At 42.7% G+C, this 24,471-nt stretch overlaps 1 protein-coding gene across 2 annotated transcripts in view; it reads left to right on the forward strand.

Moving 5' to 3' along the window:
* The window catches only part of IKZF2 (IKAROS family zinc finger 2 (Helios)), a 109,476-nt gene that overhangs the window by 77,193 nt on the left and 7,812 nt on the right, over positions 1–24,471 (forward strand). For both annotated transcript variants that reach the window (XM_009084320.1, XM_009084319.1), the window contains exon 5: positions 17,685–17,822. In XM_009084320.1, coding sequence (XP_009082568.1) covers positions 17,685–17,822 — 138 coding nt within the window. The remainder of the gene's footprint in view (positions 1–17,684; positions 17,823–24,471) is intronic.

A 24,471-nucleotide genomic window follows, 5' to 3' on the forward strand; every position in this document is an offset into this window, starting at 1 on the left:
AACACCATGGGTGTGTTCTTGTTCTAAATATCAGTTCACAGCAAGATTAGTAGATGCTAAGATTTATCGTGATATCTGTGAGACTGGTCTGGTCCCTCCTGCTGTCTCTCTCGGTGGACAATGGCCTTGCTATATCTCTGCCAGGTTTACCAGCAAGTCCTCTGCTCTTCAGCAGAAAGAGGGGCAGAACAGGTCTGAAGGGAAGTTGCATCATCTTCTTTCCCTGATCATCCAAATTTCCTCTCCTTAATGAGACTGGGGGGCAGAATTGTGTGTTTGGTGTCAGGTTAAGTTTCTGGACCCTTGGCAAGGGAGAGTTTTCTGTTAAAGCAGGAGGTCCTGCACGCCAGAATGGAGAAGGGCACTGATAACTCACCACTGCAGCATCACCATGTGAGAAAGTTTCCTTAGGATAGGTTTCAGTTCTGCAGTGCACCAAGGTGCTTAGAAGGAGGGGACAAGGTGTCCTTTGCCCCTCTCTTCAGACCTCCTGAGCCTGCTGTCACCCTATCCAGAAGGTCAGACAGCACTGAAGTACTTGGGGCTAACAAGGTCCTTGTATAGACAGCATCATCATGGTGTAAGATTCATATAGGATCATCCTCATTAATTTTGACCAGTTCCTTTCTTCCTGAGGGAACCTGTGCCAAAATGGAAGTGTGTATTTGGGATGGAACTGCTGACATGAGTTTTCTTCATGTTTTCTGTCTCCTCTTCACATTAGCAATTCACATCCTGGCATTGTCAGCCAGATTCTGTCCTTCTTTGGGTTGCCTCAGGCCACATACAACCAGAACAAAGCACCTAGTCCTGCCCCATTGGGCTGCAATTTGGAGAGCAGACAGACACCTCTTCTCTGCTGGGTGATGCCAGCTCTTAGGCCAGTCATCCTGTTCTGGAGGAGCAAATGAGACAGTGACTTTCTTTTTCCTCTGGGCTTTTATCCCACCACAGTGCTGTTTGTGGGATTTCACTGGCATCAAAAAAGCATGAATGTGGTAAGTCTTCTGCATATAGAGCAGCACTCCTAAACAGCACGCCTAACCTGTTTTTAAAACATCCAGAGAGACTGTTTCTATCACCTCCCTAGGGAGACAATTCCACTTCCCATCTGCTTTTTATAGCTGTGAGTCTCATCCTGATATTTAACCTTAACTATCCTTTCTTTTGCTGCAGATTATTGCTCTTCTTAACACTGTCTTCTGTGACTGTGAGTAATTCCTGTGCTCAGTTTACATTGTGATAGGCTGTAGTCATACATCTGGCATTGATTCTGTTCTAGTCTGTCTTTATCTTCCAATCTTCTCATCTCTTTTTTTTTTTATTACTAATTTTGAATTTTTTTTCTACTCTTATTCACTCATTTGTGAGAGAACTAAATTGCAGAGTCATATTATGCTTTGGAAACACAGGTCAGTACAGATGCAGACCCCTCAGCCTAATCTGTGCCTCAGTTACCTGTCAGTAAAAGAGAAATATAGAGCACTTGTCCACCTTGTTGTGATGGTGAGAGGGCAGTGCACACGACTCATTAGAAGACATGCACGTACTGCTGCGATGAAGGTCATGTAAGTCCATCGCCGAGTGTTCAGTGCTGCTGGTGTCCCTGCTGCACAGCGTTGTACATGATCTTACTTAGCCTTTGTGTAGTAGTGAAATGAGATAATTACAAAGTGGAAGGAATAATAACTTTGTATTGTTACCATAACCACTGAGGTATTCTACTCTGATACCAGCGTGATTATCTCGGACACAATAGTAAGGTGATTATTAATAATACTAAAGGGCTTACTACTTAGCCTGCAATTTTTGCATCTTGTTTCTTTTATGAACACTATCTGTTCCATCAGCTCCAAGCCTGTGAGAAGTGGGTATGGGTTGTTGCCTCCTCGTTACCTGTTTTTCGGTGATGGGAAAATGAAACAGGAAAAATCCCTGTGAGACCCAATTTTCAAACCGAGGGACCTAAACACCAAGGTAGCTTTGTGTGCATCACTTGTCTTTCTGCTCCAGAACTATTATGGGACAGGCTGGCAGAGGAGGGTCTAGTAGCCTAAGTGTAGTCCTTTGCTCCTTGAAGTTCAAGCTAGAGAGGCCTCTTTTGGCCTTGTTTTCCTTGTCTTCAGGGATGGTTTCAGAAATCTAGTATTTTTGTGCTTGAGTTGGCACATGTATATACAGACCAGAATTTAAGGTGCAGCTCTAAATGCAGGTATTGCATGGCCAGGCTCCACACAGTCTTGGGGTCCTGGGTGTCTCATTGCATTAGAATAAGCTTGAGGGATGACACACGGTGCATCAGGAGCCCTCCTGCCTGTGAAGTAGCTGCAGTTGTTTTTGCAGACAGAGATCCAGTAGGTGACTGAGAACTCTTTCATGCGCTTGAGATGCAAACATGGTTTTGACTAGATGAAACTGTGTCTCAGCAAAACCAAGACTACTTCTTGCACACACTCTGAGCAGCAAAATACCACAGCAGCTCTAAGGAGGAAAAAAGTGTTGGTTTTCTTTTTTTCCCCTTCCTAAGAAAATTATTTTCAAGGGCAGAAAGCTTCAGCATATTGTCTCTGAGGAAAGGAGACCCAGCATAGCCTTTGTTGTTTCTTGAAGGAGTTTGTGAAACCTTTCAGCTTGAGAAAGTCTAAGCTTAGAGTCAAACAGTGGTGTGAGGCCTTCTTTCATTGATATCTTGGAGCTGCAGTGCAAAATGGAGAACTGTCCCTGACATTTTTGATAATATATGAGTGTTTTAAGGTACAAGAGAGGTATTTTTGCCATCTGGAAAGGAAGGGGGACAAAAATAACCCATAACCGATGCCACGGCAGAGTTGCAGAAAGCTGCTACTGGTGTATTCTCCCGAGCTCTCAGCAACCTGTAATTATGAATTGGCTTACAGCTAAGATATTGATGGATATCACTCAAGAAGGAAAATGAGAAAGTCTAGATTTTTTTACAGTGAACCTGGACTGAACTCTGTGTGACTCTCCTCCTATTTATAACCCTGTATGAAGTTCAAGGAAACTTGTCCTGGAGGTTTCCCATGAGAGGGAACTGTGTTTTTACCTGACTAAAGCTCTCTGGATATTTTCCCATTTTTTATTTGATCTAAGTGTGAACTTTCTCCACCCTTTGCCCCTCCTTCCTTTCTGGAGTGCTTAGAGAGGTTGATTGCAGCCAGGATTACACAAGAGATGCCAGTTGCACACATGTTTTGCATAACTGTGCTGTGTTGATTTCAGACAGGGTGCCCCAAGTTCCCTCCCTGCCTTGCAACAGCAAGTCAAGATCTCTATCTTCATTCCTGAAGCTGGAGAAATGCTGGTGAGGCCCTGACTGTTGAGACTTTGACAAAGAGCACCTGGCTGGGGATGCCCCCAACCACACAGCTATCCCTATGCTGCAGACCATTTGTGTTTGGAGAAGCCTCTACTTTAATGTTGTTTAGGCTGTTTGTATTAAAGGTACAAGAGCCGCTCTGCCTCTGTGGGAAGTGCTGCAAGTGATCGGTGGGGCAGCATAACGGAGCAGGATTTCCAGTGTAAGCCAGTAGTGTTCCCTGGGATGCTGCAGCTGCCCTGAGACTCCTCCCGCCGGGAGAGCCAGCTGCTCTGTGTTAAGGAGGAGCGAATGTGCTTCCCAAGCATGTGTCCTTTCCTTCTCTTCCAGTGAGACAGGCATAAATGTTCTCATGAGCTCTGAGGCAGTCGAGGGCTCATTGTGAGAATCCTGACTGGAAAATTAAGACAAACTCATATCCGTGCTCATTTTGGGGCTAGTTCAATATGGCTCTTATCTTTAAAAGCAGTGAGCTCTGCTTGATTTCAGTGAGAATTAGGGACTTTGGCAGCCCAGGCCTTACCCTGTGTTCCTTTTCCCAGGAAATAGATACTTTCTTCCTTGTGCCTTCTCAGCCTGGAGTGGAAGTGAAGACCAGGCTGGATGGGACTTGGAGCACGTGGTGTAGTGTAGTGGAAGGCTGCCCACAGCAGGAGGCTTGGAACTTGATCTTTGAGGTCCCTTCCAACCCAAACCATCCTGTGAGTCTGTGAGGACAGCACAGGGTCTCCCCTAAGCCTAACAGGACAGGGGCTGCTCTAGAGCTGCCCACGGCACAGTACTGTATCACTGGGTAGAGCTGGCTTCGCAGGTAGGCAGAGCCTGGATGATTTAAGGACTTCAAGCTCGTTGCAAAAAATAAATCATATGCAAAAAACGCACTGCTGAGAATCTGATGATGAAATTTTTATATAGAAAAGTGGCATGAGCCGTAGACTCTCTCTCACTTGGATACCCTTCATGTACATGCATTTTGCCCGTCTCCTTGGAGACAGTGGCTTGTCTGAGAGCAGCTAGCCTTGGCTAAGAAAGGCCTGACATTTCTGGTTTGTGGGATAAAGCTGTGCTAATGAATTTTCCAAGAATCACAGAGGCAGGATTTGATAGGAGCATAAGCAGTGCTGTAGAGAGTTATTGTGTGAGCATCTTTGTCTAATACCTCTGTGGGGACACCACTCGGGTGCCTGGTGTGAAAGATGGGTTCAGAGATCCTTGAGGAGAGCCTAGCAATCCCCATCCCTCAGATATCAGCAGCGTTTGAGAAATTTCTCCCTTCCCTTTCCTTCTTCCGAAGAGCTGAGTCAGCTGGACTGGCATGTCTGGAACTCTGTGGCACCGTGAGCAGGCATTCTGCCAGCTGCATTACACACCGCGTCCAAGGGAACACGTCACTGCTCTCTCTCGCTCTCTTTTTTTTTTCCTTTGCAATCTCCACCCTCTCCCTTTTATTTTTCCTTGTTGATCCATGTAGGTGATTCAGAGAAACCTGCTCATCCACAACCTGTTCCTTCTTGCCAAATCCTGGAGCAGCACTCCCAGTTCTTGTTAGGTGTCAGGAATAGGTTATGAAAACAAAACCCGATACAGTCAGTGTACTGGGTATGGAGCCTGTACTGTAAATGAAAATTAAATGCATAGTGAATGTGCCACTTAGAATCCGTTCCTAAGAGAGTTATATCTTTTATAGCAGACACTTTATATTGTGATTCATATGTAATATTAGTTTTCTTCCTATGAAACATCGGGATGAAACAAGAAAATAATTTGAGGCATAAGTTAGAGAACATCTGGGGAGAAAAGCCATCTTAACTCCACTGTATTTTAAAACAACACAAGAGTGTAAAACTTCCAGTAGGAAAATAAGTGGTTTTGTCTGAGATTTCGATGTCAATTGTAGTTTTGCTAATCTGTAAAAAAAGCCATGGGTATTGTCACAATTCCTCAAAGTTTACACTCTTGATAAATTTCTGACCCCAGGGATTGAAACATCATGAATCTGGATCCCTCATGTCATAGATAGTTCAAATGAGAGCAGAAGGTGATAAAGTGTCCTTTTTATTTACCTTACAATATTTATTTCATGAGTGGAAAGGGAGGGAGTGAGCAAACATGCAAGCTAAGTTTTCCTCTTTGGTCAGCTGACTCCAGGAGCTGGAGCTGAAGGAAAGCACAGTATCATGCCTGAGTTGGGGTGAAACTGCAGGTGTTGGTACTGCTGTAGAGTCACGTGTGCCTCAAGATCCATAGCTACGTTTCCATCAAGCAGCATCAAAAGCTTGATTTTTGGCATCTTGTGTTGGAATGAAGCTGCTCAGCTGTGATGAATAGATCGTCCACCAGGAAAAGTACTTTGTTGGGCTTTTACATGCCGCAGTAAAATGTCCATGTTAGCTATATTGTGAAAATTGTATCCTTTATGTTCATATCATTGGTCTTCTACAGGCAATGAGTTTGTCCTAGGGGCTAATGATGAGCCACTTCAGGAGGCTCCAAGTACAGTTTTGGTTGAGAAACGTGAGATTTGTGTCTTGGTCAGCATGAAGTGCTAGTGTACAGTCCCTGGGATATTATCACACCGTTGGTGAAGAGAAGGGAAAGGGCCATTTTGTGTCAGGTAATATATAACTCATGGTGAGACACAGTCAGTTCTCAGAGCTCAAGCCCAAGACAAGAAGAGAGGAAAGCTTCCTGCCCATCCACCTTCTGCAGGGGATGAACCCAGTGTACCAACAAAAAGGGACTTGACAAAGGCATTTGAGACATCAGTGTCACAGACAGGAATGAACCCAAATGTCCAAAATCCCCATCTGCTGACTCAGTTACAAGATGCTCCACCCAAAGGAAAGAAACCCCCCCCCAGATATAAGAAAATGAGAAAAATGTTTTTTTTCTCTCCCTGCTATTGAGAAATGAGAAAATTTACATCCTGTCACTCTTGATTCAGACTTCTTGGTGAAATCACCTGTTTTAAAGAGCCTAGTGGAACCTTCAGTATGAAATTATTTATTTTTTTTCCATCAGGGAATGCAGTTAAGTGCCTTCAGAGTTTCCTAAATTCCCTGCTTTTACATGAAACCTTTTTAAAGAATTTCTGGATGCTTAGTGAACTGTTTTCTGTTCTCTAGCTTTTCTGTCTTTACTTTAAGCCCAAGCAGTTGCTCTTTCTTCTTTTCTTTTTTCTTTTTTCTTTTTCTTTTTCTTTTTCTTTTGGTTTAATTTCACACCCATATTTAATTTCCTTTCATTTTGTCTACCTCCATTTCAGTCACAATTACAGTTTCTCAATCTATCCAGGACCTGTAGTGCAAAACTAATTGCACCAAAAAGGAAACATCCTAAAACCCCAAATCTTTCTTTTCTTCCTCCAGTCCTAATTCATTGTCACCACTGAGCAAACCTAAAAAATCCTGGGTATTAAGAAGTGCTCTGAAACTGTTATTTATTTTTTTTGCATTACAAAAAATGCAAGTAGGAAAGATATTGAGGTTAACAGGCATTGCTGAAATTTATTACCTAGAAAAGATTAATGTAGATTCAATATCAGACATAAACACTTGATGCAGAGGTTTGTGCTCGAACAGAAGCTGTCCAGTATCCCAGATTCCTCTCTCTGAGTTAAAGAATCCCATCATCCTTTAAAAGATATCTTTACTGTTCATTTTTGTTGTGCTAAGAACTGTCTTCATACAAATGGTCCCGAGTTCCTTCTGCTGAATACTATGGTTAATTTTGAACTAGGAGCAGTGAAGACCACAAAGGGTAGGTGATGAGTGTGGTAGGGAGAGGAGATGTCTGTCCAGCTCTGGTAGCAGCAGCCTTGATGAAGCTGGAGTAAATGTTCTGGGTGTTGGAAAGAACATTTGGAAGCAGTGAGGTGCCCCAAAAAGCTTCATCCTGGAGGAGTCTTTAGTATGTGAGGTTTCCCAAAGTATGCAGCACAGCACCATCTGCCTGGGAAAAGTCCCACCCTTATTTTGAGCTCCTTTGCATCGTTGGTGGTAAATATAAATGTTGTGAGGCAGAGAGCAACAGGAGGAGAAGGGAAGGCTGCATAGGTGGAAGGAGTCAAGTCAGCTTTTTTTCTGTTTGACCTCGTTTGGCACTGGGGCAAGACATGACAAAACCACATGCTTGAACAGCAGATCTTGATGAGGGCAACACAAAGGCATGGGCCACACTTATTCTTGGGCAGTTAGGAAAGTGTGAATAAAAATTTTCATATCCCAAAGGAGCCCATTAGTTTCACAGCCTGACCTGGTTTTGGAAGCACGATTCCCTTCAGTGCTGGCCTTGATCAAAATAAGTGAAAACTCCCAACTTCAGTGGTTGGGAAAAGAAGAGGAGCTGTCAGTATTACTCTTCCCAAGTTGCTGTTATCTTCATGACAGCTTGCTGTTAATAGTCTGTTTCCAAAACTTTGTTTCTGACAGTGACAAGAAAAGGGAAAACTTATGTGAAGGGAGCATGTTCTTCCTATCTGCTAATATGAGACATAAAACTGAAAGGTGTCAGGTGCTAGAAGAAATGCATTTTTCTTATGTAGGAGGAACAGTGGAACTCATTGCCACAGGATGAGAAGAAGTGAGCTAGAGTCAAGGGGCTTGCTCAGTGTTTTTCTGCAGAAGAAAACTATCTAGTGCTATAGTGAAAGTTAAATGTTGTGTATTCTCTCTGTCTCCCATTGTTTATACAGGACAAAATACCTGGTAGCACTGTGTTCGGCATGGCCTGCTCCAAATAATTCATAGATTCTGTTGTCTTTGTAATGCTAAAGGGCTTCTGCAGGATATGCGAAGGGATTCACTTGGAATGAATACAAACTGTATGCAGCTGGTATGAATTGGCTTCAGGGTGTTACTTCCTTGGACAGTATTGATGAATCTGGCCCAAGATCTACACTTGTTTTACCCAAAGAGGAAACAAAACCCCCTAAACAAACCAAAGCACTGCCTGAAGGGAGTGTTTGTCCAGCAGCATTCCTGATCTGCACTGAGGTACCCACACCCTGTGCTGCCCCTGTGAGCTGTTCCTCCCCACCTGTAGTCAGAGCTCAGCTTGTGATGACGTGTAGATCTCCAGTCACCTCCTTACATTCCTTCTGAGCTGTGGCACTGATAGGGAACAGACAGGACAGGGCAGAGAAGAACAACAGACCAACCTAAACTTGTTTTCATTTTTCCTGCTCACTCTGTTGCTGGAGCAGAGTTAAAAGGAAGAGAAGCCAACAAGCCCGTTTTGGAAGGTTTGTTGTGTGAATCAATTAACACTCCGCTTATCAAGTTAACTTCATACAATGTTAAAGGTCTGAAGTTGAGAGGAAAGTACAGAGCTGGTACATAGAGTCAAGGTTTAACCTGTCTTCAGCTGCTTCCCACCCACATCCGGAGAGCATGGAGACATTGCAGGGTGGAGGCTCCTTCCCAGAGTCACCTCTCGTATTCTTTGGAGGGCCTCTCCCTCTTTAAAAGTAAGTGATGGTAAACCTGGCTACTTTTAAGTGATTTTGAAGCCAGCTTGGTGATAAAACACTAGTTATTTCGTGAACTTCCTGGTTTGTGTTAGTTTATCTCAGCATCAGAGTCCTATTTAAACAGAGTCCTTTTTTAATAGTATTTACCCATTTCAGAATCAATGTAGAACTTCTGGGAACCCCACCAGTGCTGGGGTGCCTGGCATTCTGGGGCATATTGGCACGGAACCTGGACAGTCCTTCCAGTTCAGTGGCCTTGCAGTGTAAGTGCACTTGAAATTTTCAAATATTTGTGCTGAGGGGGAATCTGAAAGCTCCTTTGCCATTAATATCAACTCAAAAATGACTGTCAGGTGCCTTTTGGCTTCAAAGCTCCTATACTGAAGGAAACATTGGTAAGCCAAGAGAAATGTATGAGGGGAGCTTCTATGTAGTGCAATATATGTTTCTTGAGACATAGAACTGGAGCAAATGACTGTGAATTTTATCTATTTCATAACTAAATGCAACATACATGTCCCCAACTGTGTTTTCCTTGATTTGGTATGTAATTTATTTGCATTTTTTCACATAGGTATATTTTCCTTTGTTTTTCACACATACACATACAAACATACCTGTCTGTGAAGTGAACTGTTTGTCTTCTGTGCTGCAAAGAAAGAAAATGGGGTGCAAGGTTCTTGCTTTTCTGTTTTCAGTTATTTAAAGGGTGCTACAAGGCTATGGCAGAAGCCTTGCAAGTCTCTGGAGAGTTTGGGAGATTTCAGTAATTCTGTGACTGTGCCAACGAAACAGGAGTTTGTTAGATTTTTTGCTAAACTTCTGGCACAAAAATACCACCTATTTATTTATAACCCTTGTGGCAGATTGACACATTGTTTTATCTGTGAAAACCTGCAGATCAGTTAATAAATCAATACAATCTGATGACTCAGGTTTTATAACAGAGCTACCAGTTGCTGCAAGATAAATTGTAATAAACTATTAAAGTAATAACAGGCTGCGGGCAGAACATCCTGTAGGTACAAGCAAGGACCCAATACTATAGATGTTGTACTTGAGCACTGATGTTTACTGATTTACGCTGGATTCTGTCTATGTGCTTATACACAGACAAGGTATGGATAGGAAAAGTTTCTCCTGACTACTGTATTTACTTGTTCTCTGTGTGTGTGCACATGTTTTTGTGGGTCTGTTCTAGCCAAACCATAGCACAGATGAAATTCTTAAGAATTTATATATCATCTGGTGTTCTGCACTGCTTGCCATGGAAGATCGAGGGAGAACTGAACACTAATACTGTATTTCTCTGCTCACTGCTTATTTTACAATACTGTAAACAGCTGGCAGGTAGAAGCAGGTGGCAAGCTGCTGGTTTGTGCCCTGGAGGTATTTATAGGAGAGGCAGTTGTGTCTAGAAAACAAAGGGGTTGGAGGTGCGAAGTTTTGCTCTTGTTTTACTGTGTGCTGATGTATCCTAAGCATCTAGTGGTGTCTCACTGCTAGCTGCACAGGGCTGCTGTAATAGTATGTGGTAGCTGTTGACAGAAATAACTTATCATTGACTGCCACTGTGCAAAAAGTCAGGACAAGCTGTTTTTCATTTGCTGGGAAGCTCACAAAATGTGGCTGTTGAACAGTCACATTCATATCAATAGGCAATTGATAATAATGTTTCCTAAGATGTATTGGACCACGAGGTCATGAAGTCAGTCAAGTGCTCTATTTTGAGGCTCCAGTCAAGAAAGTACTTGTCACCTAAAGACCTGTATGTTTGCTTCTCCTGTTGTAGTGCTGCATTTTGATTTTTGAACCTGTTGAGGTGGCCAGAAACCTTTTTTAAGTGCAGATGTAGTTGTGTGGTGTCCTCTACCACATGATCTCGTGACCCTGTCCTTTACCATGTGACCTCATGAACGCTAATACTTGGCCCAAAGTACATTAATCTAAAATGTGCTTGTAGAATGAAGACATCAGAACTCCATGAGGTCCAGAAATGTATCTGCATCACTTGAAACATACCTTGGGTATTGCTGTCTTTGCTCAGACTGGCAAGGTTAAAAGATTATTGCAATGTTTTCTTACTGTGACTAGAGATTTCATTCTTTTTGAAAATCAGGCTGATTTGAGATCATAGAATCTTAGAATTTAGGGATTGGAATGGACCTTACAGATCATCTAGTCCCAATCCCCTGCCCTGGGCAGGGACACCTCCTCACTAGATCAGGTTGCTCAAGGCCTCATCCAGCCTGGCCTTGAACACTGCCAGGGTCGGGGCAGCCACCACATCCCTGGGCAACCTGTGCCAGTGTCACCACCCTTAGAGTAAAATAAATGTTTCTCACATCCAACCTAGACTTTGCCTCATTCAGTTTGAGCCCATTACCCCTTGTCCTGTCACTGCAGTTCCTAACACAGAGTCCCTCTCTGGCTCCCTTGTAGACCCTTCAGATATTGAAAAGTTCCTCTGAGGCTTCCACACAGTCTTCTCTTCTCCAGGCTGAACAGCCCCAACTCCCTCAGCCTGTCCTCACAGGGGAGATGCTCCAGTCCTTTTAGCAACTTTGTGGCCTCCTCTGGACTTGCTCCAGCAGTTCTATGTCCTTCTTATGTTGAGGACACCAGATTCCAGGTGGGTCTCACGAGTGCAGAGGGGAAGAATCACCTCTTCTGACCTGCTGGCCACACTCCTTTTGGTGCAGCCCAGGATTGGATTGGCTTTCTGGGCTGCTAGTGCACACACTGGGTGCTCAGAAGTAGACATACTTGACACAGTGTGTCACTAGTCTGTGTGTTTGTGTGCTCTAGCAGCCTGGAGCCATATTTTAGATGTTTACATGTTGTGACTTCTGCATGCAGGTTGTCTTGGACCATCTTGTGCTGGTTGTGGGACTTGATGTTATTTCTCCGCTCCAGTATATAGGGATTATTTTGTGTGTGTGTAATCTCACAGGCAACAACAACAGGAAAAAAAAAAGCAACGCATCAAAGAGCCCCCATGAATTTCAATGAACACATTTACAGTCATTAAGCACAGCAGTGAGATAACGCATCAGAGTGGGAGGCAGTTCCCTTTGCGAAGGGATGTGCTGGGCAGAGCCAGCATGGGCTTAGGTCTCACTTGAAAAAATTTTTGTGTTATTATTTCGTTCAGGGGTCTATTATACATGTAAATATTTTTGTGGGGGGGGCTTTGAGCTGGGCAGCTCTAGAAAAGCCGAAGTGCAGTGTTTAATTACAGTAGCGAAGCGCAGGGGCTGCGTGTTGGTCTCAGCCCTCCTGCCGAAAGCTCTGCTCTGCCTCTGCCCTCCCTGGTGCCCACAGCTGCTGCCTCGGCGTGGCCAAGTGGAGGTGAGAAGGACCACAGCAACTGTTATATCCACCTTTCTGTGACTATTGCATGCTCTCTCTTTTTTTTCTTTGTCCTGCGTGGTGTTAAATGTCACCAAGCTCAGGGCATTTGACACCCCCTGGGCTGACTGTTTCCTGGACTGAAAGGACACCATGCAACAAACAGCCTCACATGCCATGTATTTGTTTGAGGTTTTTTCCTGATTTGATTTTCTTATTATTCCTGCTTGGTCCTCTGTTCTGTGACATCCTCATGATCTCCTCCCACTCTTTAGTGCTCACTCTCATAACTAATAAAATCACAGCGTATTATTAAGTCCTTAATTTCTCAGTAGAGATATGGACCCTATTTTTCTGTGTCTCCCTACTTGTGTGAGCTCCACCAAATTAGCCACTGTGCATCTGGCAAAGTGCATGAGTTCATTTACATGCTGCAAAGAAGGGAATTATTACTGTAATCATATGTATGAATAATTGAAGCCCAGGAAATCAGAATAACTTGCCTGCAGTCACAAATTTGTAGTGTAACCAAGAGTTGAACCCTACGCTCCCTCGTCCCAACCCAGTTCCTTAATCATGTTTCTTACCTCTGTGTTAAGGCTGATTGTACTCTGATTAAGTCCCATTTGAGGCAAAGGGCTGTTTTGTGCAACTGCAGAACAGTCCTCTTCACCCAGACACCTTCCAGTTTTAGGGAAGAAAAGAATTAGTGAACTAATACTGGTTGTGATTGTAACAGTGGATTCTACAGCCTCACGCATAGGTGTAAGTATCAGTCCAAAAGAACGTTTTTAACTTTGATGCTTCCTCAGAAAGCTTCAGTCGGAGAGTACTGGTGTTTCCTCCAGCTCCAGGGTGCTCAGGGCCAAGTGAGAGTTCAGATTTTACAGAAATAAGTCCCAGCTGGTGTACTTGGGGCTCCCTCAGAGTGGAAGTAGCTATGTCAGGTAGTGCAGAAATCCTGGCTGGCCACACCTCCACAGCCTGGCTAGGTCAATAGTGCAAAAGTAATGGAAATCTGATCCAAAGTTCAGTGCAAAGGCTCTGGTCTTTGGATTGGGCTGGCCTGTGTTACACGGGTGCAGGAGTGCCTGTTACTGTATGAGCAGGTAGTGTTAGTGGTTTTTCTGTCACTGGGACTTGGGATATGGGCAGATGGATGGGAAGGAGTTCTGCTCTGTGCTGCTGCAGAGGAGAACATGCTACCCAAAATGTGGAAATACAGGAGTAGTTAATCCTGACTGCTGAAACCAGTGCATGTTTTGTCATTGGTCTTAAGGGAGGTAAGATTTTAGCTCACCAAAGTATATTGTAGCTCTTAACCTGTTCCATAAGCCTTTATTGCTTTATATGCTCATGGCAAGGTGTTACCTGGGATGCCTTGTTGTTTCCCTTTGACTTACTTTATATTCTGCTATGCACTCCCATCTCTTTTGAGAGCAAAATGCTGTGTGAATGCCTTACGGGCTGTTTCTCTTTCACTGACCTTTTTTTATGACTTTAAAGAAGTTTCCCTAGGCCCAAGTCTGCTTTCTGTCTTGAATATTGACCTTAGAGTTACACTATCTCATTGTCACTGCACACAGACTTCTCAGTTATCAAAGTTCACCCACAGGACTCAAAGTATTCCTAACTCAGAAACACCTTGCTTTTATGTCCTCCTCCTCTTCCCCCTCCTCCCTCCACATGAACATTTTCATTTCACAAGCAAACTCCGTTTCGCTGTGAATTTCGACGAGTGGTTCACCTGTTTCATGGTAAAAATTGTACTTCAAATTTAAATGTCTTTTTCGCTGTGACTGTCATAATATTTTCCATTTGAGGCTGAGATTCCACCGTGGGTTTTCTGTGTCTTGTTGTCATCTGTACAAATCTGAGCTTAAATGTGTGGAAATTCTGACATTTCAGTAAGAAATATAAAGTGGGGTTTTATGTTCTTCAGGTTAGCTGTTTCATAAGTATGGCCGCTGGGTTTTGCCCAGTGCCTTGGTCTTTCCCAGTTCTACAACAGATTGAAGATTTCTCAAAGATTTTGGGCTTGTTTGCATTGACTGTGTCTTGTCATTTCTGTGAGAATAAGTGACTGTAATTTTTTATCTGCTTGTTTACACTGAAAGATGCTAATGGAATAACTACCCCAAACCAGGGATTTCCAAACTGACTTTGCTTGGGTGCCATTACCATTGGCAGCCGTGGCTGCACACGATGCCAAATGCAGTGTCCATGTACCATGATATTCAGTGACGGTCCCAGACAAGCTTCATACCAAGCAAGCTGAGCCAAACTCTGAGTAGTTTCACAGTGGAAATGACTCCGGTGGAAAGGCCTGTCTAGTGGGGGCTTGGAGGGGTTTGACAGGTATAGTGTTGTTGGACTCTTTACCTTGAAGTCAATGGCCTATAGACAAAGCATGCTCACAGCCAGTAGTGCAAACCACATATTTTGGGGGCAAGTTTTGAATATTGATGTTTACCTACCCTAAAGTATTTGTCAAATGCTGAAATCTTTTCTGGAAGTCATGCGGTTTCATATCAGGTTGTTATGTGGAACAAAGTACACTGTTGAGATCATCACCGGAATTGAATTCTCTAATACACTTTTACAGCTTTCTATCAGGTAATATGAAATGCATAAGAATGTACACCCACTGGCAACATTCACTTCCCCGAATACATATATATATTTGGCATTAACCACTTTGAGAATACAAGGGGATATTTGCAGCTATTTCAGTGGCTTGACATTTGTCGCAATGACAAGGTTTCTGAAATCTAGACCATAGTCGCTGCCTTGTCTCGCTGCACCTCTTGCCAAACAGGCTGTGAGAATTGCTGGTGACACAAACTCCTGCTATCAGAACTGATTCCATTGTGTTCTGACCTGATCAATTACTCGGCTACCCAAGTCACAGTCACTCTGTAATTTTATAGTGTAAATTGGATTTTACACATATGGGGCTATGATATGATTGCATCTCTAGAGCCAGTGGGGACAGAATTTGGAAATGAACCCAAGGGAGTTGTACTTGGTCCTACTCAACTGTGGCACTCACACACTTCATTCTTCACAGTTGTGTATTAGGCAACATGACTAACATTTGCCACATGTTGTTTATTGTCTTATCTTCGCCCCAGAGGAGGGAGCGTGTGTGCTGGGACCATTTCATTCCTTGGGGAATTATGCTCCTCAAATCCCATATTGCCTGCAGAAATTGTGCCTTTATCGTTAGCTTTTATTGTCTCTGTTAAGCTAGAAATTTGGGGGAGTTTGGATACCTTACCATTCTAGATATCATTGGAAAAGCTCTGCCATGTTGTATGTGAATAGTTTCTGAAATCATTGCAATGCAGGGTGCAGTTGAAGAGGTTTAATAAAACCTCTTTTATGATTGTTGAGTCAATTGTTATTATTTTTGTAATATGAGCTTGTAGCAGAATATTTCTTTGTGTGAAATGATAATAATTTAATTTATTGTAGCTGTCTCTTCTGCTAATTCAGCCCTGCATCAGCTTGGTTAATGTAATGCCTTCCATTGCACTGGATTTTTTTGATTAGACACCATATTAGCTTCTAATGAAGGCATCGGACTGACAGACACTGGTGCCATCCAGATGCATGATGAAACATTGTAATGGTGTTAATGAAAGTGTCTCAATCCCAGGGAGCCTCCAGTGTGTTTTCCTTAAGGTGCCTCTAGAATGAGCTGGCTGGTTTATGTTTAAGAGCTGAGGCTTAATCCAGATCATTCACATCAAGGGCAATTATTCTGGGAATGATAATGAGCCTCACACTGGGCCTCCACTGAGATTTCCATTACCAGCACCAGTTATGGCAACAGTGTAAGCAAGTGAGCAAAATAAAATAAAGGCCACAACAACACTTTGGTCTAAGACACTTTCCTGAGAATGAACCTTATCTCTAAATAAAGAGAAACAAATCCACAGTTTGGATGCTTATTAAAAGCACCTTTTATTTTTTCCCTAGTGGAAAAGTTGTTTTTGTCACCGAACTGCACACATGAACTTTTTGGGAAAAACTGAAGCTTTATGCAAGCACATTCATGTAATCAAATCCCTTTTTTTCCTGAGACAAAAACATTTGAAACTGTTGAACCAGCTCTGATACTGCAGGCTCAGGCTTTTTCATATTCTATCATAGGGTGATCTGGCATGTGCTAGTCTTGCAGAGGACCCATAGTATTGCCCTGACTCGGAAGCTTCTGTGTTTTGGGATCCAGCCCTGGCACCAGGAGCCCTCTCCGGGCTTCTTCTTGGCTGTGGCTGTCCTCCCTGCAGCTTCCCCCACGTTTTCCCATCCCAGTGGTGACGGTGCAGTTTGGCTGCAATTAGTACAGCTTGGATTTCATTAACTAAATGCCTGTGAAAAGCTTTGAGTGTTGGGACAAGCCCAATAGAAACATGTATATTATCCAACAGAGGATGTTCTCAATTTCTTTGGCCAGAAACTAAAATTCTTACCTAAGATTTTCACAACTCTGGAATAAGTTTGACCTTCCCCATCCCTCAGCCGGCTCTGAAATTCACAGCCGATTGTGTTTTACTAGACTTGCAGCACTGACTTAATAGCTCTTTAGTTATTAGAGGATAAATGTTCATGTTCTACAAGTTTAAATTATATTAAAAGCCTTTATTAGCACTGCTTGGCAAAATACCTCCTGGCTAGCTTTCTGGCCTTGGGCTAGGCCATTCTTGTGGTTTCCTAATGACATGCTACGAAAAGGATATAGTTTATGAGAATCTGGTGCCAGGTTTTGCTTGTCTTAAGAAACATGTGCCATTTATGCATAATGCTGCTGAGAAAAACAAAAAATATTAAAAATTGGAGTTACATCTTGCATTCATCTGTCTTGATTTTCATTGTGCATGGCCTTTTGTATTTTTATATATATCTATCTATATATGTATTTTAATATTATCTGATCTCTGTGTGTTACTGGTGGCTGCTTAGTTCTGGCATGTAACAGTGCTGTTACCAAAGTTACTTTCTGTTTATTTTCCAACCTTCTCTTAGCAATTTTGGCAAAGTTTTCTCAATGAAATAACTCCTCAGGGCCACGTAATGGGTTTCCCCACAGTTGGGAGCAAAATTAGGCCACTGGGGCAGCTCGTTTTCATGAAGGCAACTGTTCATGCCATGGGCAAAACGCCGCATTTAGTTTCTTTCCTATGAGACTTGGTGACACATGGGCAGTGCTGGGGTGTGATTCAGCTGGTTGATATTTTTTCCCCTCTCAGCATCTGTTTATTTGCTTTGCGCCCAAATCTGCCTCTTTTTCCTTCTGCTGATACAGCGCGTTAGTGTGAAAAACAGATGGGGCAAAGTACCCAGCGGGTGGGAGGAGGTGTGTGTGGTGGGAAAATGGGGCTGGGAGAAAGGTCTGGGACTTGAGTAACCTTTCCTAGGTGTCTTTCCATCACAAGAGTTGTTTGTGGCAAAGGTGTGAGTTTTTGATTGCAGAAGCAAGTTGCAGTGGATTTGACCCTATGCTTCTCATTCTTTCCGCAGTGGGGAAGCCTCACAAGTGCAACTACTGTGGCCGGAGCTACAAGCAGCGCAGTTCGCTGGAAGAGCACAAGGAACGCTGCCACAACTATCTGCAGAATGTCAGTATGGAGGCTGCTGGGCAGGTCATGAGTCACCATGGTGGGTGCAAACTGTCTCTTGAGGTCTCTTGGACTTGGAGCGTCTCTCGTGTTTTTGTTTCCATCTGTTTTTCTTCCTTCCTTTCGTCACTTCCGTCTTAGAGATTCCTTATACTCAGATGGTCAGGAGAAGAAAAGATGGGCTAAAATTATCACTCTGTCCAGTTTAATAGCACTGTTTTTGCTGATTTCAAGTCAGTATTTCAGTTTCTAGTACATATAAATATGCAGACATGAAAGTAAAACAAAGTCACCTGTACAAGACTCCCCCAAGAGTCATATGATAAAATCACGGAATGGTTTGGGTTGGAAGGGACCTGAAAGACCATCTAGTTCCATCCCCCCTGCCATGGGCAGGGGCACCTTCCATTAGACCAGGTTGCTCCAAGCCCTGTCTAACCTGGCCTTGGACACTTGCAGGTATGGGGCATCCAGAACTTATTTGGGCAACTTGTGCCAGTGCCTCACCACCCTCACAGAGAATAATTTCTTCCTAATACTTAATCTAATCTCATTTTGCCCTCTGTCAGTGTGAAGCCATTCCCTCTTGTTCTGGCAGTCCATGCCCTTGCCCAAAGTGCCTCTCCAGCTCTCTTGGAGTCCCTTTAGGCACAGGAAGGTGCTTTAAGGTCACCCTGGAGCCTTTGCTTCTCCATGCTGAACAGCCCCAGTTGTCTCAACCTGTCTCCATAGCAGAGGTGCTACAGCCCTCTGAGCATCTTTATGGCTTCCTCTGGGCTTGCTCCAACAGGTGTTTATATTTCATATGCTGGGGGCTGAAGCCATGTATAAAATGTATGATTTCCCTCCCATTCCTTTCTGATAGCGAGTGATAATTATAAGAGATAAGGATGGTGGAGATATCCAGAAGTCATTATTTCTACTCTCTGTAGTGCTATTTCATATCCCTCCGAGAGGGAGGGATAGGTATAAAAATCTTTAGAACAGAATGGAATTCAACAGTGTTGGTGAAAGTAATTACAACCAAAAAAAAAAAATGTTTATATGCATTTACACGTGCTAGTATTAATATGTTAACTAACACTGCATGTGTTAATATACATAAAAACTAGAGGTTGCCAAAAAGATTGTTGAAAGCAAGAAATGTCAAACTCTGTGAATTTGTTTTCAGAAATTTCTGGAGCTATTAGTATGAATAATGAGCATAATGTCTCAGACTGCAGGGTTGAAGGCTTATCTGTAGCACTAAATGCTATGTGGTAGCTGTCCAAAAATGGTTATGATTTCATTCAAAATTAGTGTTTCAGAAACTCATCTATAACTGAGCATGTTTTCACTTTAAAAAGTTGCTTTTAGCTGTTTGGTACTTGAAGTATTTAAAATTTCTTACAATTCAGAAAATAACAAGAATTGAACCTTTTCCATTTTGATTAAAAATTATCATCTACCAAAGCATACCAAAATGTTAGATTGTGGGTAAGTGAAAAGTCAAAAGAATGTTTTCTTTTTTTTTTCCCATTTCACTTTTCATTGTAGAGTGGAATCATATGGCTTCAATTTGGAAATTAATTCTGCAAAAGGTCTGTAAGATCATTCGTAAAAACCTAAAGATGCAAGCTGAAATAAAATCTGTTCAGCATTTCTAACATGGGCTATATTTTGGTGAAAAAAATCTCCAAAATATTTTAAGTAGTACTTTTCCGTGACCAATTTAATCCTATAAAGACACATTAAATGTTTTTAGTACGTATTGCCAAAATGTGCATACAGCTCTATTTAGTAATTGCTCTCTTTGTAGACACCCTGCAGACTAAAATCAACATTTAAAATGTCATGAGTGACTTTAAAGACATTAAAGTCAGTGATTATCTGCCTGAGGCCTGGCTTTATGCTGGTAAAAGTCAGTGGAGAGGCTGATTTCAGGGGGTTGCTATTTGGAGGTACCGGTTGTGGGCCTGGGCTGTTAGATGGAGCACTTGGGAGGAGTTTAACCCCTGAGTTCATTCCCAAGAAAATACAAGCTCTTCACGCTACAAGGGTGTGCATGTCTTGTTAACCAGAGAGGTCATGACTTCAGTGGGCCTTCCTTAGGGAATTACACTAGGCTGATATAGCCAGGATGTTTGAGATCACGTTGCAGAGGAGCTTCCCAAATTCCACTCAGCTTCTGAGTTTTTTATTCAGTTATTTATTAAAATTGGGTTTACTCTTGCTGGTAGGTTTCTGAGGAGATGTAAATTTTTTTCTAAGCTGCCTAATGCCATGACAAGAAGGCTAAGTCCTTAACCTTCACTACCCGTAGAAGCTGCAGTGGTTGACCTTGCATTGATTTTTCTACCAACTGAAGTTAAACCAGTGCAAACCCCATGTGGACAGTTCTTTTATTTACAGCCTGCCTGACTTTGCTTGGGCTTAAAATAGAAATGTTCACACAACCACTTCACTTTTCGCAACAAAATTAGCTTAAAACAGCACTTTGAATTCAACTAGTGCCTCTTTCTCCTCCAGGCAAATATGTCTGTGCCTCCCCTGGTGAATGTTTAAGGGGACATTTGATCCAGTGTCTTCATTTAGCTGTTTTCCAAGGGCCCAGTGAGGACAGGCAGTGACAGGGAGCTCCAGATTCAGCTGGGAACAGTAATAAGTCTCACCTCACCTCCCAGCATCACTCTCGCCTATGAAACTCAGCTTGGGAGTGAGAGTGATGAGCACTGGCCTCTAGAGGTCTGCAGCAAAGTCTTTTCTCCCGGGACTTAAAGACATCAGGGAAGAGTATAAAAATGATTACTCAGCTTAAAGTGAGGTCTTAGACTAACCCTGAAAAAATGCATTAATTTCCTCCTTTCCCATGTCACACATGGAAATGATATTTCAGAGGATGACTAAGAGTACGCTTTGGAGATTTTGATCATAGGTTTATTTTGCATCCCATTGGAGCTCAGTTTTCCTGACTCTCTTTCCAAATCCTTTGTGTTTTGCTCCTGCTGAGCATTTTGAAGCCTCAGAATGCATTTTGGTGTGGCTCCTGCTCACAGCTTCATTGTTAGGCTCAGAATAGGGAAAGGTAGGGATTTTTTTATCCTTACCAGCATCCTGCTTATCCTGCTTTAAGGACACTGGTGTTGGCCAACGCTTAACATCGATCCAAATTATTTCTGCGGAGACTAATTGTTCCAGAAAACTGGAAGGAGCCCCTAGAGGGTTTGGACTTTTTTCAAGCATTGTGCTCAAGCTGCTCAGTTTACAGGCATACTACAGAAATCTACTTGGGTACTTTGACCGTGGCCTGATGAGGCCTTTAATTTCCGTTATCTCTGTCTTGCAGATGGCTAGATCACCTGACTAAAGCCACAAGGGGAAGCAGAGGAAGGGAAGAAGGGCTAGTGTTTTGGTGTGTGGGTAGGAATGTACCAGTCTCCACGTCTCTCTCCATCCTCTTGCAGGGTGCCGGTTGCTTGCCAAGCTGCCCCTCCTTGTGGTCCTGTTTCTTGCTCAGCAGGACAGATGCTGCAAGAGAGCTCCCATGACTTTGTTGTTGGCAATTTTCAGCTGTGCTAGCCCTGGAGGGAAAAATTAGTCTGCGGTCTCCTAGCTAGCAGCATGTTGGGGGTGACAAGAGGGACAGTCTCTGAATGCCAAGAACACAACCTTTGCAAGAATGAACAGGGAGAAATGTTGAAGGCTAGCTGTGGTTTACACCCGGTTATGTGTTCTTCTCCACCACCACAAAGCAAAAAGTCCAGGGAAATTCTTCCAGTGGAATGGAGAAGGATACTCTTTTCAGGAGAAGGAGAAAGAAGCCTAGCCCTAGGCTGTGCAAGGCTCAAAGACCAGCTCCACATAAAACACACAATGGCCTTGTGTCTTTCCCTCTTACATAGTTGCTTAAAACATCGTTAAAATGCTGGTCCCACAGGAGACTTCACACCAGGGTCCATGGGAATATTTCCTGTCATTTCTCTGCACACACACACACTTCTTTTAAATAGCAATATTGTGAGCTTCAGAAAGGAAATTGAGGTTGATGGAGTAATACTAATTTATACCAGCTGAAACTTAGCCCAGTGTCTGGTGTCTGCACACAAAATTATTTATCAGCAAAACACACACTGGGTAATTTTTCACTTCTTTTCCCCCTCCTATTCTTTCCTCACGAGCACAGCATAAACCTTTTTAATAGTTCATGTGGTTTTTTACAAATTAAAAAGCAAAAACTCAAGGATAGTCACTTTGAGCTCTATGATTGAAAGACCAATGTCTTCAGGAAAAGAAAGACTGTTCTGAAGACTATCCAGGTTTGTGATTTGAGAGTTTGGGCTTAGAAGCAACATTTCCTATTAATTGGGATTGAGGCTATTGACAGTATCAGAGATGGTGAACGTTTTCATGGACAATCCAGGAGCACACCCTGATAGCTGATTAAGAACATCCCTGAACAGAAATGTACTCAAACATGGGCTTTTCATGGCTGAGAAGCTTGATTTTTAGAAAAAAAAAACCGTTCCTGAGCTGAGACTGTAAGTTCTCAGCATGGAATGACTTGCTGTATCTAAGCTAGTTATATCATGTCAGCTGTGCTTTGGTAGTTGCCTCTACCCAGGTAATGAAGTATGGTGAACTACAGCAAAAAACTAATTGCATTTGCTGCCTAGTAAATGTGTACACAGGAGCTTCTACCTCAGAGCAGCTGATGGGTGAGAGCTGGTGCTTCTGTGTGAACAGTTAGGTTTTCCCCCTTTTCATTCTGTTTTTTCTAAAAAAAATTTATGCAGGCTGGGCTATTTGACCTTTATATTTTTTTAATTGAAATGAAAATAAATGTATCTGGAATTGACAACATGATCTTTAGGTTAACTCTTTGGGGTTCTAAAATATGGCATCTTACCTGTTTGGTCCAGCTTTTCCTGACATTTAAATGGTTTCAGAAACTGGACTATTTCCATCTCTCCCTTCTCCCAGGAAATCTGCATAACAGAATACTTATTCTCATCATAACACAAATACTGGTGTGATTCAGTGATTCTGTTGCAAAAGAGCCATGCCCTGGATTATAGACTTGAGTTCTGAGGTGGGGAAAAGTGCTTGCAGCATGAAAGATAGAAAAGAAAATTGCTTTTATTGGTGATGATTTTACTTTTAAAAGGAGTACAAAGCAGGATTTTTGCCTGACTTAGAGAAGAGCAGATGTCTTTTTTAGCACTATTCATTTTTCATGGAAGAAAGGTTTTGAATTCTGTGTAGGAAATTTTGCACACATATGCCCAGCAGTAGAATTATTTAATTATTACTTAATTGTTATAAGACCATACAAATGTCACTACATTTGGGGCATAATCAGATGGCTGTGAAAGTAATCACGAGCTTTAAACTGTTTCAGGATGCCTTGAGCAGGTGTTCCTAGAGGTATTTAGAGCCCTCTGCACCTCCCTAGGACAACACCACCAGCCCCATGTGTCCTGTACACCAAGGGCTGGGAATCCTTGAAGTGTCTCTCAGGTGAAACTTAGCCCATGGCCGTGAGCATCCAGAATTCACATGGAGTGTGCGTGTATGTGCATGCATATACTGAGTTTGGGTAAGCCAAAAGGACAGTCAGATGCCAGTTCCCAGTGAAAATCAGCAGACATAATCTTTCCTTTCTTCCCAAATCTCCTTGGTAAATACTTGAGTAGCGCAGTGAGCTCCTGACCAAGCACGGTATTTAATTAACCTTAAAACTTTACCCTTAGCTATTAAAGTGTTCCAAACCTCCTAGTCTGCACTGGGCATTAATTAGGTCACTTGAACACTGCATCCTATTTTGTTGCAACATTAGATTCATTTCGTATTTATGCTTTTTTTTTCCTCCCTTTCAGTGATGCCAGCAGGACTGCCTTGTAAATGAGAAACCATTGTGTTTCTCAGGGGGAGCATCCTGTACAAATAAAAAAGCAGCAGAGTAAATCATTTTATAGCATATGGTAGATTCTAAGCCTCAAAGTACTCAGCTTTCCATAGCAGCAGAGGCACAAATGGAATCAAATGAATAAATTGCCATGTTTTCTTATTATGAATGTCTGAATTGAGAAGTTCACCTGAGCAGATACTCTGTTTTGTAATTGCCTGGTATGTGCTCTTCCTTACTAGAAAGAAGGCAGAGACAAGGCTTTTATCACCCCATTTTTCATACGTTATGTGCTAGCAAACTGCTGTGTGTTTAAGAACAGGGGAGTGATTATTCCATGTCAGGATGCTGAAGGTAGTAGAGTTACATGGGAGGAAAGTAGGCTGATGGTGTTCATTTATGGCACTGTCTCTGGGAGGTGTCGTCTGTGACACAAAAGGCTGCGATGGTGAGAGACCGGAGGAGGACTAGCAGAACATATGGGTGTCAGTCCTTCTCTGCTACCTCTGCAGTACCTGTGACTTCACTGCAGGGTTGATCTAATACAGACAATGCAATGGGCTGCTCACAGTTTACAAATTGTAGGAACTCCATGCAAGATCATCCCAGTTTCTATTTCTCTGCCATCCATTCATCACCTCAAGTAATTTCTTTTATACTTCAACAACCCATTGGCACATGCAATAGTGACTGATGCTTCACAAGTTTCTCTTGCTACCCTCTGAAGATGAGCATAGGGCAATTAGGCCAGGTATTAAATTCATAGCAGCAAAACTACAACGTGGAAATCACACTCGATATGTAT

The sequence above is a fragment of the Acanthisitta chloris genome, unplaced genomic scaffold (assembly GCF_000695815.1).
Source record: "Acanthisitta chloris isolate BGI_N310 unplaced genomic scaffold, ASM69581v1 scaffold7651, whole genome shotgun sequence".
NCBI classification, from domain to species: domain Eukaryota; kingdom Metazoa; phylum Chordata; class Aves; order Passeriformes; family Acanthisittidae; genus Acanthisitta; species Acanthisitta chloris.